This window comes from Corvus cornix, chromosome 2, assembly GCF_000738735.6.
Source record: "Corvus cornix cornix isolate S_Up_H32 chromosome 2, ASM73873v5, whole genome shotgun sequence".
Lineage (NCBI taxonomy): Eukaryota > Metazoa > Chordata > Aves > Passeriformes > Corvidae > Corvus > Corvus cornix.
Window position 1 is genome coordinate 19,201,508 of NC_046333.1, and position 14,952 is coordinate 19,216,459.

At 37.0% G+C, this 14,952-nt stretch overlaps 1 protein-coding gene across 1 annotated transcript in view; it reads right to left on the reverse strand.

Annotated features, from left to right (window-relative positions):
* PLXDC2 (plexin domain containing 2) overlaps positions 1–14,952 on the reverse strand; it is a 262,129-nt gene that overhangs the window by 108,020 nt on the left and 139,157 nt on the right. The window contains exons 3-4 of the mRNA XM_039549163.1: positions 13,734–13,880; positions 8,110–8,179 (exon numbers count right to left, since the gene is read on the reverse strand). Coding sequence (XP_039405097.1) covers positions 8,110–8,179; positions 13,734–13,880 — 217 coding nt within the window. The remainder of the gene's footprint in view (positions 1–8,109; positions 8,180–13,733; positions 13,881–14,952) is intronic.

Genomic DNA, 14,952 nt, shown 5'->3' on the forward strand with positions numbered 1-14,952 from the left:
CTCTATGGACTGATCTGGGGCCATTTTAGGAAGCAATTTACTTTGTTAATTATATTTCTCCAGCAATAATTTCAGTGTTCACTTAAGTCCTTCATTGATTTTAATTAATCCTGTGTAAGCTTCCAAACTTTTCTTTTAGATAACAACAAGCTGCTTACAGCACAACAACCAGAAATTCCACACTCACTAATGCAGCTGGAAATCGAATGTACTGTTACTTGCTATAATTGCTTTGGACATACTGCCAGTGGCCCAAGAAATGGCTAAGTCTGAAGCAAAATAGAGGAGCAAGAAATCTTCTTTTCCAAAATATTACAAGTTGGAAACTAGGACATTGCTTCAACACTTTAGACTTCTATTTTTCTTACAACTTGTTTTTCTTATTAATTAATTCTTTGGATGATGGCTCTATACTACATCGTGTTAAAGACACTAAAGCTAATGCAACACAGATTAAGTTACAAAGGTAATATAGAATAAATGCTTAACAGTTGTACCAACATTGCACTAGCTTAAACACCTTCATATACATGATCCTCTGAGCTGTTGGAATACTGTTTAAGGTAATAAAATGCACAGCATAAAATTGGAGAAAGACCCCTTTGTTGATAGAACAAAAAATTATTAACTGGATAGGACTCTTACCTATAGCTTTAAAAACATCATTTTGTTGAAGTGATATTGTAGCTGATGAGTACTTCCAAATATAATATTTCTAATATCTTTTCCTGACAGAATTAAAGGTACTTTATCTACACAGGCAAAAACCTTGCCTGTATTACTCTCTTGTTGTACTTAATGCTATCCACACAGAATGGAAAAAACCCAACTAAACAAACTTAGACACTTTTCCCTTTGAGTGCTGCTCTGCTACAACTTGTAAACATTCTCCACTACTTGGGAGAGGAGCAGTGGTGAGTGTTGCTGCTTGCTGCCATTGCAGAGCATGGCTTTAACAGAGCAGCCATCTCGAAATGGAGAGCTGCCCCGATATGAGGTACAGTCAATTAGGGAAGCATCCTGTGGCAATCTAAGGAGCTTTACAGCTCATTTTGATAGCAATAGGATCAGGATATTTGTGTGAACACTTGTCTTAACAGTCATTTCTTAAGGAAGCCAAATGATCAGTCAGTGCAGGCGCCCAGATTTCAGCAGAAATAAAAGGAACAATATGAATTTCGTCAGTAATCTAGGAACAAGAACATAAATTTATGACATTTACAGATACAGAGGATAACATGCTAAAGAAAATGAAGCCCTCAGTTTCACTGGCTGTTACAAGTAATCATCAATGGTACCTGGTGCTATGGGGTACTAATTAGCAAAACCATCATGTAATACACAGGATTTCACATCCAAAATTATAAAACTGCATTTACAGCTGCCTGGTTTGAGATGTGAATTGAGTTCCCTTAAAAGTTCAAGGAAAAGAGACTTCATTAAGATGGAGATGGGATCAATTGTCTGAAAAGATTTTATTACACCTTGGCAATAAAATTGATAGTAGTAGGAATTCAATACATTAAGAAAAACCAGGAAACAGAACTTTTGCCAAAGTTAGAAATAAGCTTTTTCAGAAAGGACAACACTTAATAATATGTGGACAGAATTTAACCTAAGACCCACCTCTTATTAGAAATAATGTAACTTATAGTGGTCCTTATTTTTAGTAATTAATATTGACTCTGAGCTGAATTTTTGACATAATTCCCAGCCTGAATGGTCTCTAATGCCCTATGCTTGGAAATACTCAAGTTTTTGAAAAATTTTGTAACCAACTATTATCATGGTCCTAATTTTGACTTTATGAAACAGTAATATACAAGTACTATTTTACAAATCTTGGAACATTTATTTCATTTGGTCTAGGAATTCCACATAAATACATAATTTTTATGAAGTACTGCCTTACAGCATCAAAAGGTGTATTTCCCACACCTCAGCAGGAATTTTCATCTTTTCATTAGAAGCTATAGGCAGAAATGTATTGAAGTTTGGTTTTTTTAACTCATGAGCATGAACCAAACCAAATATACATTATATTTTGTAGTAGCTGGAGAAAATAAAGACTTGTCAAGCGTTAAAAATCTTTACTATGATGTAATAGCACAATATTATTCAAATTTGAATGCTATTCTAAATGCTGAGCATAAGATAAATGCCTACTAAAAAATTATACTATAAAAAGTTATGGATCCTTTTTAGACATAGTCCATACCTGACAACTTCCCAGTGTTCAGTGGAGCAGTTTTTGGCTATCCTGAAGGCTCTTTGCCTTAACATTAAGCCATTTAATTTATTATTATTTTCTGCAAAATGATTAAATTTTATTTAATGCTTATTTGGCATTACATGTGGACAGTACTTTGGCTAGCTATCCGTTATTCTATGAAACAGAGTCTTACAAAACCACAACTATGGTCATTTTAAGTCCTGTTACCACTTCAGTGCAACTACTGCCCATGATCCTCACAGTCAAAGTTGGAAAATGCTTTAATATATGATGATCAGGGTAATGTCAAGGCATATGGAATGCTTTTTTTCCCCCTAAAGCTTATCATTCTCTTTGCCCTAAGTGCTTCTGATCCAATTTGTAAAGATAAAGCATAAGTGTGGGAATGGAAAGAGTTGTAAGAGTTCACCAAGGAAAGGTAGGCAAAGCAGAGTTTCCAGGGAGGGACTGCTCCCTTACAAAGACAGGAGGGATATTCCCAGGACACTTGACACAGGAAATGACAGACAAAGGAAGCTTTACAGGGAGAAAATTTTTGTAACAACTGCACGGCAATATAAGACATCAGAAAAAGAGGAGGTGAATGAAGGCAATTGTGTGAGCTAGTCAACAGCCAGACCTCTACAGTCCCTTCAGAGTGAGCTGCCCACTGGTGATGACAAGCGTAATCCCCTGTAACAGACATAAGCTAATCTGAGCCACTGATTTTGGCTAGAAACACTGTGTTTCACTCTGCTTTGTATCACCTTTGCCATTTAACAGATGTTGCCCATAGGGCAATTTGTGTTATCAAAGAGCTCTTCATTAAGTGACGAACACATCTCCTGCTGGCTCCTGTCCTGAAGGGTTCAGAGCAGCAGGAACAGCCAGAAAAGCTTCACTGAGATTTCTGACAGACTCCAACAAAATGCTCCACTCAGGACACTGATAATTCAAAGGGCCAGGTAAATTTCACTCCACCTATCCACTGGTTTGAAAGTTTAAGAAAATAAATGCATGAGATGCAGGGAAAATAAAGCATAATCATTCCCTGAGGACTAGAAATTTCCAGATAATTTTTCATTAGCATAGACTTTCTGCAGGCTGCAAACGCACCACCATTCTCACCCTTAACAAGCTCAGGTCCTGATCCCGTGGACCCTTCTCTTTCCACCAGCTAGGTGGACAAATTTCCCTCCTGCTCAGAGGTATTGCTCTGTGGGCCAACACAGAAAGATAGGGCTCAGACAGTGCGACATCAGGCTTTATTCCTTCTCCACAGCATGCTCTCTATCACTGATCCTTTTTCCTTGAAAGTACTGCAAAATTTGATGGAAATTATATTAGAATTTGCCACACTTTGGTAATTATTTTTCTTATCCCTCCTGCTATAGTGAAAACAGTAAAATTAAACATGAATTCCATAACCAGACATACACATTCAATGTCCAAAAGGAATTTTAAAGTGTTACCTCTGCATAAAACTTCAGCTTTTATGCAGCTAACCAACTAGCTTGCTAACCTGAGATATTTTGCCTCTGCTACTTTCCCACAAGCCATACGTACACATAAAAAGAGTTTGATACTGAAATAACTGTGATTCCTCGTCAAAATGAAAGATTACTTTGAATCAGTTGTCCTGACAAGTCAGGGTTTAGAAACCATGCTCAGGTACCTAACAGCTGCTCCTCAACACAAGATCTAACAACATCAAGTTTCAGCAGAAAAATTTTTCAATGCTTGTTTTCTTATCTTGTGTCAATGGAGTGTAGGACAGTTATAGTTTTGATGAAAAGCTGTGTGAATCTTGGATGCACAAAGATCTCTTTCTTCCATAAATACAAGTATTTTTAAGCATGAGATCTGCCCATAGGAAGTAATAATCATACAAAGAGTTCTCGATTTCTGTTTTAGAAAATTATCAACTTTAATTCAATTACACTGGGATTTACTGCTAGGATGGCTTTTTATTTCTTTGTTTGGTACTCCTTTGATTATTGACATTGGTAGAAATGCTCAGGCAGCATCTTCACTGCAAGAATTACTTCAAACAATTCCTCCATCTGGAATATTCCTCTATGGAAAGATGACTCATGAAATATTATCTCACCAGAATTTAATACAATATTTAAAAATTCAGCTGCTTGTTTCAACTTTAGCAGTTTGCTGTTACATAGGGTAGGTGGACATTTCTGGACCCTTCTTCATGCTAGCTGGCAAAATGTCTCAACAGTCAGCTTTATAAATCTAAAAATGTAACCACCTAGTCACTTCAATTTCTACTGTCATTGTTATTTTCATTAATGCTGGGCAATGTTTGCACAGCAAGGCCTTTCCTGCTCCCTGCAATACCACAGAGAAATTTAATGTGAACTAAAAATGCCTTAAAAGCAAAAAACCCCAACTGAATAATTGACAGGAGCTGATATAAAATTGCACTAAAAAATAGAGACTGATAAAGAAAACAAACCAAAAAACCCCTCAGAGAATAAACAAGAGGGGCTTACTATCATGAACATGGAAAATAGAGCCAGCAGTGAAGTTTGCTGCATGTTGAGTAGGATGTGGGGCCACAGAGCTTCAAGGACACCTGTGAGAAGTGTTATGGTACTGCATGGAGAGATGCATCACAAGACAGGGTTTTCCCAGCTCTGCTGAGCTCTGTGAGGGGTGTCAAAGACTGGCAACAAGCAGACTTCATATACGCAGCTCCTGACATGCACAATATGACTCGCTATCTCAACAGTGTTTTTTTATGAAAATAACCACATTCTTGGGCCATAGGGCACCACATTTAGAAAGCTTCACAGAAACCAAAATGCAGCTTCTTCTTGTGTTACTTACTATTATTAAAGTTTTGAGAGCTATCTATAGGAATCTGGGCAGAGAAATGTCTGTATAGCAAAGAAACAATTACTAATTATGTTAATAATTAGTTTAATTCTAATATAAAATTCCTGTAATAATATATAACCTTTTCAAATACAAACTAAAGACAACAGTGAATAAGACCCTCGAACTATTTATTTTCACTCCACATTCTTCCTTTTCTTAGTTGAACAGAATCAGCTTATCAAAACTATTCAGAAGAGGAAATAAATATTAGCTAAAGAGAAAAAAAATTGAATTTTAAACCCCAGTAATTTCAAAATCATCCCAAGCAATCTGGGAACCCTACTATTCCAGAATGCACACTCCATGAAGAATGGCAGAAACTATCGGGGTAGATGTTTTTATTGTGACAGGCATGTAATGTGCAATTGTACTCAACTTCCCTTTTAAGAAGGTTATTTAATTTATGATTTGGATGTAAAACCAGTTTTTAGTTTTGTCATTAGCATAATTAATAATATCCTGCTCTCCAGGAAGTGGACTCCCGTACACATTAACTTTGTCATTCTTTCGATGTCAGAATAACCTCTGGAGGTATTCCAGGTCTCTAATAATAGTAATGACATTGTAAAATCTTGGTTACTAGGAAATAGCAGACCATACAGTATATGAAGCACATGGAACCTGTATTCATCTTTTGTTATCATAAATCACTGGTGGTAAAGTGTGGTGCTTAGCTTAGCAACACAATTTGCACATATATCCAAAACAAAATGCTTTTAGAGAATTAGTACAGAAATAAACCTTTCTTTTCCAGCTAAATGAGTTTAGGAGTCTTTTAGCTGTAGTAAATGTTGCATCTTATCCTGGACTGACAGAATGACTTACAGTTACTGAGCTTTATCAAGATTAGCATTTTAAAATCTGTTACTAGCTAGATCTTTTTCGTGCTTAATTTTGAGGTTGAAAAATCATGGAAATGTCAATGAAAGACAGAAATATCTCTGTGCTAATGTCAATGGTGTACATTAAAAGGACTGATTTTAAAGTCCTATTTAGCTTGACAATAATCCCTAGATCTATTTACAGCAAAAATATTTTATTTAGTAGGAATGGAGCAAAAAGAAAAGCATAATTATCAGCCAGTATGCCATTAATACCCATAGAAAAGAATCCTGCAGAGCTGCAGTCATTTTTATATTCTTACGTGTTTTTTTAAAAAAAGAAAACAAAGAAAAAATCACTTAAATTCCCCAGTTACTCTGTATCAAAAGGAAAAAAAAATGTGTAACTCACAAACTGCTACTACACAGTTCACCTCAGGAGATTAACTTTCCTTCTAAGTCTTTTGGGTGCGATGGAGAAACTGGTCACAGCACAGTACTTTAGTGAAAGTGGTAAAAGTAGTAAAAATTCAGGACTTCCATTAAAAGGGAAGGCTTAGCAGAATGACCACACAAAAAGAATTACTTGGAGAGAGTGAACTTTGTGAAATTTTAAGGAACCAAGTACAGCGGTAAGAATAAGGGGACATTTAGAGGATGAACCCTGTCCCCACCACTGTTGTTTTAGCTGTGCAGGATCCATCGCATCCCATCCCATTCTTTCATGCTACGTAGATCATGTGCTTGATTTTGGCAGCCTGTCAAATGCAACTCCTCTAATAAAGAACATAGAACTAGGCATCAATGATGAAGCACCAAAATGAAATTAACAGCAAAGTAGAATGGAAATCAGACAAGTCTCAAAATCAGTGGTTCTTGGCTCATCTGATCCAAATCAGCAGCAAAATCTCATTGTTGATCAAGAAGGGAAAACTGATACTGAAGTCACCTCATAATCCTGCATCCTTTTTTATCATTCTACTGCAAAGCAACCATTTCACATCAGCCTTTATTCACCTTTGTCCATCACTTGTATTCTTCTTTGGAATCAAAATGGAGATCCTGATGAGGAACACGACTGGGACCTCTGTTCCAGTTCCCACTCTTGTTGAGACACTGGCTGCAATTCTACCCTAACCTTTTAGTCATAACCTCCCCATTCAGGACTCCAGGTAGACATGGATATCCCCTGATCCAGTCCATCTGGACCCCCACAGCAAAGGAAGGAGAAACTTTGACCAGGGACAGGGTAGGATTGCTCCTGATGACGGTGGCTGGTATTTCTGCCTGCTTGTACTGTCACATCTCTAGGCTGAGCACCACCACCCAGTGTCCATGAACTTGCTGGACATGTTCAAGGACCAGAGGATCCTGTGGGTGTGCTCTCCATGATGCTGCCTTTTGCCTCCCTGTTTTCATTTTTTTACTATTACTCCTTCTTTTTAGGATTTGTTATCTTCCACGTTGTCTCCTTTTCCTCATCTCATTAGAATCAAATTGTCTGTCAAGGAGGTGAAGTGGGAGGGGAAAATAAGGAGCTGATGGCTGTTCCCAGCACAGAAGATTGGTGCAAGCAGCAGCCAGCAGCAGTGGGAGGCAGAACCCCAGCCATGAGCCATCAGTGGTGCCCAGAGCTGCCAGACTGGGAGCTCGAGCTGGCCCTACCTCCCTTCTCACCCCACTCGTCTCCTGGACGGAGGAGAGGAAGGCCATGGTACATTTTCAGAGGCTGTACCACACCACGACAATGCACTGCAGTGGGTTTGCCCTACAGGTGACACAGGATGTACTTCTAGCAGCACCTCTTATCTTTGGGCAGGAAATCCTCTTGCCTCATGCAGGCAAACCCTGTCTCCCTCCTTGTTTTGGCTCCAGCACTCTCACCACCAGTGCAACTGCTACATACACCCAAGTTCCCAAGGGGGAAATATCTAAACAGAAAAGGATTAATGCTGTAAAGCCTTACAATCAGATGGGTTTACAACAGTTCCACTTGAACTGCTGGAGGCTTTTCATCATATTGACATTTTGTGATTTTCTTTTTGTGGACAGGAAAATTTCCTAAATCAAAGCTGCAGTTTATCTCTTGACATATACAAGGCAGGGGAAAAAAAGTATTTTAAGTAGCTGAAAGAAACTCTTCTCATCTTACTCAAAGTAAATGGTTACAAAGCCACTTACCCCCAGTTGCCACAGTAATTTCACGTAGAAAATGTCCATAAAATGGAAAATCAAAGGACAGATTCACTCTCTGAAAGGAATAACACCAAAAAAATAAAATCAATATTGAGCAGAACATTAAGAGAAAAAAAGATGAACAGTCATCCACTTCAAATATCTCTTCCATTGCTTTTTATTTTTCACCAGAGCCTTGTTATTCTTAATTTGGAATTGCCAGTAGCTAACTGGAAAGAATTCTGTGGAGCACTTAAACACTTAAAGCAGTGGATCTTTATAACAGAAAACTTCAGAAAAGAAAATACACAAACAGGCATTGTAACTCAATCACAAGAATAAAATTAATAAAAGATTTATAGAATTTCTGCTTAAAGAAATGTTGCTTTAACCTCTTAAAAGGAGCCATCAATATCTAAAGCCTGAGCAATATCTGTGTTTTACAGGATGCCTGCTGCTTTGGCTGCTGGCTATCTGCTGCTCTGCCAAACCAGCCTTCAGTTTCAAGTGCTGTCCCTGACATCCTGCTGCTACCTGGGTCTTGTCTGATAAAGGCTGGTCACTGGAAGGTAATTCCTCCATCAAACCCACAAGACACCAGTTCCCAAAACTCTATACTGTCAGCTAGGAAATGGAATGATGCATAAAGAAATAATCAACAGAAGAAATAACAAACTCTACTTAAGTTGTTATTGCAAAAGAAAATAAAATAGTAAAATAATAAATAAAAATTTTAAAAGAGTCTTTTTTTCTCCATTTCCCTACAGGTGACTATCCTCTATCAGCTGAATTCATAGCAGAGAATTGTAATTTGGGGAATGAACTCTTCTCCTCAACTAAACTCACCATAGAGCATCATTCAAATTCAAACTCATTTTGCCTCTCTGCCTATGGCTTTATCTTTTTCCACCTATTCCATTCCTTTCCCAAAGCTCATTGATTATTGTGGACACTTATAATTATCACCTTGTGTACTACCTGGTTAACTGCTGAATAAATTAGTAGTCATGGCAGAAAAGAGTGCTGAAATCCCAGCAAGGTCTTTTCACTGTTTGAATATAATATCCTGTGAAAAACACATCTCTTCCATAATGGTCCAAATACCAAATATGAAATGAGCATGCAGCCCATTATTCCTTATTTTGGAGGAGTTACTACAGTAACAACTGGTGTGAGGATGGGTTGTTGGTGACTGTCCCTCAACCCTAACCTTTAAGGACTCCACTTAAGGTCAACAGCCCACACATTTTAAAAATGTGGGGGGAAAAAAAGGAAGAAGAAAAGTACTCTTTCATCTTTCTTTTCCCTACCATTATTTCTGTCCTGTGTTTTATTATTTTCAGATTATATGATTACTTCTTCTCTCAGGAAGAATTATATTTACATACACCAGAAATGTTTAAAGAATTATTTATCATGAAATTTGCAGTTGAAGACTTACAGTAACTTTAAATTAGATTTGGTTTCTGTTTAAGTGGAAGACAGAATTTTGACAGGATTTATTAGCACATTTTTTGTTTGTTTTTAATTAGAATGCAAAATCCATTTGCCTTGTGTTAATTGGACTGAGTAGGTTCTAATGACCTTTTCTGTATATACATAAATATGGATGTACAACTGAACATTTCTAATCAAAAATGGCATATGCAAAAGATAGCACATGAATTAATCCACACAAATGTTCTTTTACCATGTTCTACAGCTTTCAATGCTGAAGTGTATGCTATATCTATGAATGCACTCCATTTAAATTGTCCTTGCCCTACCAAACATAGTTTGAAGAACTCTGTTAAAACTACCAATTTTCTGACCAAATTTTCCCTCTTTCCTTTATATGTCACCCTCCATTTTACCTATTAACTTTAACTTTCTGAGTACACAATAACCATTAAACTACCTCAAATGAAAACTATGCCCCCTTACCTGTCTTCTGAATTGCTACAATATAAACACTAATACAAAGATGTCTGCACCAAAAACTTGATATCATTCCCACTCAAGCCAGATACAGATCTCCCACTGGCTTAAGTCAAAATGTGATACCTTAAATTCTGACAATGTAAAAATGTTTAACATAGCCAATTTTTTAGCATAATACTGTAATAAAGAACCAACATGATTTAAGTAATATTTTAAAACACAATATTCTAACAGTCACTAATATTATGCTTTCATTTTCATGCTAGAAAGCATACCTTGTTTTTTAGAAAGAATACCAGAGTTTTCAATTCACTGAAATAAAGTGTTTTCTCCATGCATAAATGATAGAATGGACTGGAACAAAAGAGACTTGAGCTCCCAAGTATGAGGTATCCTGTATTCTAGTTCAATGTTAGGGTAATCAACTCCTAGATATCTAATCTAAACACACTGAATATCAAAGCCACCTCTAAAATTTTATTATATGGTTAAGAAGATGGTGGCAATATATTGAAAAAACACACTTACTACTAGTGATATAAATCCTGTAGTGTTAGACATTGTAATTGTGCCATTAATATATGTTTGCTACTTTCCACAAACAATTACTATGCTGTTTATCAAGTCAAACCATCTCATGGATCCTCTCCAGGACCCTCTCCAGTTTTTATGGATTTTCTTGTAGAAGCAAAACCAACTGACAGCTTCTGGGAACTCTTAAGATTATTCACTTCCAAATGAAGGAAAACACACAAATTGAGTGTAAAATGTTTAGTATTCAAAGAACCCCTGACATCGTAAATGAATTCCTTGATATTTAGCTGGTAAGAATTTAACTCCTGGTCCTATTGTCAAATGGGAGAATAATGTTTAGAAATTATCAGCATGAAAATCACTGGGTCACAGAAAGATGTGCAAAATGGCCTTATGAAAAGAGTAATGTCAAAGTTTATCTCTACAGGAGAGAAGGTAAGAGATTGTTGCTGCGGTATGTACGATCTCAAAATATATGACTTTACAGTTGTACAGTTATAGAGATCACATCTCTCTGTTAAATAACTTTGTTGTGTAGTACATATGGATGCTGTTTACTTGGACACAAACATACAAAAAAGTCAACTATAGATCGTACGTCATTACAGGATGACTCTCTGGTACTTTTTCAGCCTTTGAGGGGATATTAATCTGAAAAAGGGGTCTTTAAAACTGTATGTAGACATGGCTGCAGCCACTCAAGTTCCCAGTCCAAGATGTTTGGGTAAGCATGAAAAGAGATGGATATCAGTGTGCTAAACAGGGACCAGAGCCTTCTCTGCTGGAGCTGGCAGAAAGGCAGAGAGGGCACCTGACATTCAGAAGAAAGGTCTTAAACCACTTGCTTTGGGGAGAAACAGTTGAAGCCCTCAAGGTTCCATCTGGCATGCTGAATGGTCCTCTACACCAATCCCACACCAGACCAAAAAATATTGCCTTGTTCTAGCCTCTAGTTTAATAACTTCAACAAAATGACCCCCTTGGAATGGACATTTTAGCTGCATAATCTCAGGGATCCAATTGGAAACAAAAGTGCTTACAACAAAGACATGGAAGGGTGTCATCTTTACTAATCATTAAACATGGGTTAAAATTTCTCAAAGAAATTTAATTAATGTTTAGGTCCCAGGTTTCAGAAATTACTTTTAAAAGGAAAAGATGTTACACCTTTTATAAGTATTTGTAATTTATTTATTACCTTTTCTTTTGGCATATTTCCATTCTTTCCCTCAACATGGAGCACCAGGATCCCACACAAAGTAGACAAGGCAGAAAATAGAGGTTCTCACTTTTAGGTACCCTCGAGGTTCTTTTTTTCTCATTAGAATCAAGTTGTCTTAAGAAAAGAGCTGATACACTGTTTTATTAAGTCTGCCCCAAAGATATATAACTGTCTGAACCCTCTGCATTTGCATTAACCCTGACTGCCTACGGTCTTTTAACTATGAAGGATATATTTTTTGCATTGGACTCTCTGACACTTAGATGTGCTGGATTTATCACCTCACTCTGCTTTCTGTATTCTAACTTAAATACCACAGTGTAGGAACCCAGAGTGCAGAGAATATGTCTCTGCCTGTTTTGAGGGGTTTCACCTCCCTGAACAACACAGCTTTTGACCTCTGTCCATGGAAAAAACTGACTACTATTAGAAAAGAACTAGAAACTACACTAGTGTAAATTAGGTGACAGACTACTATGTAAGATTGTCACAGGGTGAAAAATTTAGAGGTTTTGGGTTTGTTAATGTAGTAAATAGACAAAAGCAGAACCCATCAAAATGGAGGATTGTTGTTGTTCTCCAAACCTTCTTCTTGTTCTACTACTCCATATTCTGCAGTAAAAGTAGTTTGGGATGATTGGACAAAGAATTCCACAGTTCCTGGCTGTGTTATTAAATAATGGGTAGAAAAGTAAATATAATGTATGTTTTTAGTAACCATTGGTTAATTTATCTTTAAAAAGGCTGTGTAATCTTGATAATTGGGCTTTTCTCCTGCATTCTCTGCTTTGTGCTATGTCTGAATCATGCTAGTGACTCTTTTTCTCTGATAAGACTTAATAAACAACTATCGAGAAGCAGCGAAGGCTGAGAGTCCCTGTTTGTCTCTGGAACTCCTGGCAAGGACTTTAAAAACTCTCTCCCATCAGGAGAGGTTTGATTACGGCACAGTCAGTGTCACCACAGTATTTCTTTCTGCTGCCTCTTGCATCCCTCTGAGCAGTCACCTGGCTTGTACCAGGGTGATAACAGATAAACAAAGGAAAAGACGAATTAAACTTGGGCTTTCTCTTAGCTTTAAAACTGTTAAACACACCTGCATCTTTAAAAAGTGTACAACTTTTAAGTAAGGCATTCACTAGAGTTTGTTTTAAACTGGCAAAACCCAAGGACTTTTTGTTGGAGCTAAGTTGGTGAATGGATGAAACAAGAATCTCATGAGCCACAGTTCCGAGCTGTAATTTTCTGTATTTAATTTGTGCTAATATTGGCTCTTCTATGTATGCAGCTTCTAGCCACAGATGAGAACAGAGAATATAATCTTTAAATTACAGAGTATTTTATTCCATTCCTAAGTGTGTAAGCCCGTTATTTTCATACCCATTTTTTCCAGCAACGATTACAATAAGTTAAATATGATTGTTATTCACGCTACAATTTATTTATATGCTGATAACCTAAAATTGTGATCACATAATTTCTGTTACTATATGACATTCTCATGAGCTTTATCAGTTGTCCCAAAAGGAAATATAAGCATGACACCTCATATAAAATAGAAGTGCAAACACACCACATACGTTCCGTGGGAGACTTAAAACTTCATCAACTTCATCCTGAACCCAACTCTATCACTATTAAACTCAACAGTAAAATTCCCTCCGATTTCAGCAATGCAAGTGGTTTATTGTTTGATAGATTGTGATCCTTATGAACAGAGGAAAATTTTAAATATATCTGTAAAGGCACCTCTGAATGACTGTTACAGAAGGTTCAAAAAGGCAACTTGGAATCAATTGATAACAAGAGTGTAAAGACTTCCACAGCTTAGCTAGAATTCAAAGATATAGCTCTGTGAGCAGTAGTCATGGTACTTAGTAATAGTGCTGTGTGGGTCCCTGGGGAAAAATATCCAAAGTCTTTAGTCAAAGAAGAAAATGGTAAAATAACTTACTGCTGCTTGACGGTGGGTATTGGAAAGGATCCCATGAATCTTTACTTTGTCCTTCTCCATTTGGTCTATATTGACCCACAAATCCCGGCTAGTAGAATCATAGGGGCCATATGTCCTTGATGTATAATAATTATGATCTGTGTCCTCCTGAAAAAGGGAAAAAACATAGGAAAACCAGATTATAATGGAAGATGCACCTTAGCTATAAAACTCACCCTTGAAATACTGAGTCCTGTTGCTCCTCAAACTCAGTAATGAAGGAAAAAAGCACAAACTGTAAATATGTTGCAGAGACAGCTCTGCTCCCAACCATCAGCAGCTGACAAGGCAGTTACCTCAAGCAATCATCTTATATTATGATTATAATGTTCACTATCACAATCCCAATCATACGTGTTCTGTAATAACCAGTGAAATCTATGGCAAAATATTTGATGGCTTTGGAGGAAAGATGGACAGTTCCTGTAACAAGGGCTACACTCTAACAAAGCCATGGGAACCATTCACAGATAGCACCTTAAAAAAATTGTATTTTTTAACATTTCTGACCATAATTCAATAGACTATCCTATATAAGAACATCCAAAACATTTCTAATAGCTGTAGGCTTACAATTCTATTTTATTTTAAATTTCCAAATGTTTGGTTTACTGTAGATTTTCCCCTCCAAGACAGACAAATATATACATATTTGTAGAAGAAATCTTCCTAATTCTTGTGGTTTTTAACGATGCAGTAGTTGCTGTCATGCTCTCCTCACAGCAAATTTCTGTTAAGGTCAATTACTGTGAAGGTCTGTACCTTCCTATATAAGACAGAGAAAAGAAAAAAAGTGTGTGGTCTGAGGCAAACAATGAAACATGTCTCAGATTTCCAGTCTTCCTTCACTCAAACTAAGCTGTTGCAACCATAAAATGTTTAAATCAACAGCATTGCCAGCTTTCTGCTGAATAGCTACAAGTAATACTATGAAAGTAGTAAACGCTAGTATTTCTTAGTTCATTCCTTGCTTCCTCCCCTTCTGAGACAAAGCAAAAAGACCCAAAGCCTCAATGATAGAGTTTGAAAATTAAAATAAACTCAGAAAATACACAGTACCATAGAAAATGGAAGAGGCAGACTCAGAATTTAGAATTACCCTGGTGATGGAGAAGTTCCTCTCCTGCTTTACCTCCTATATCCAGTCAGCCACAGGGGAGTACCCTCACACCAGGCCGTG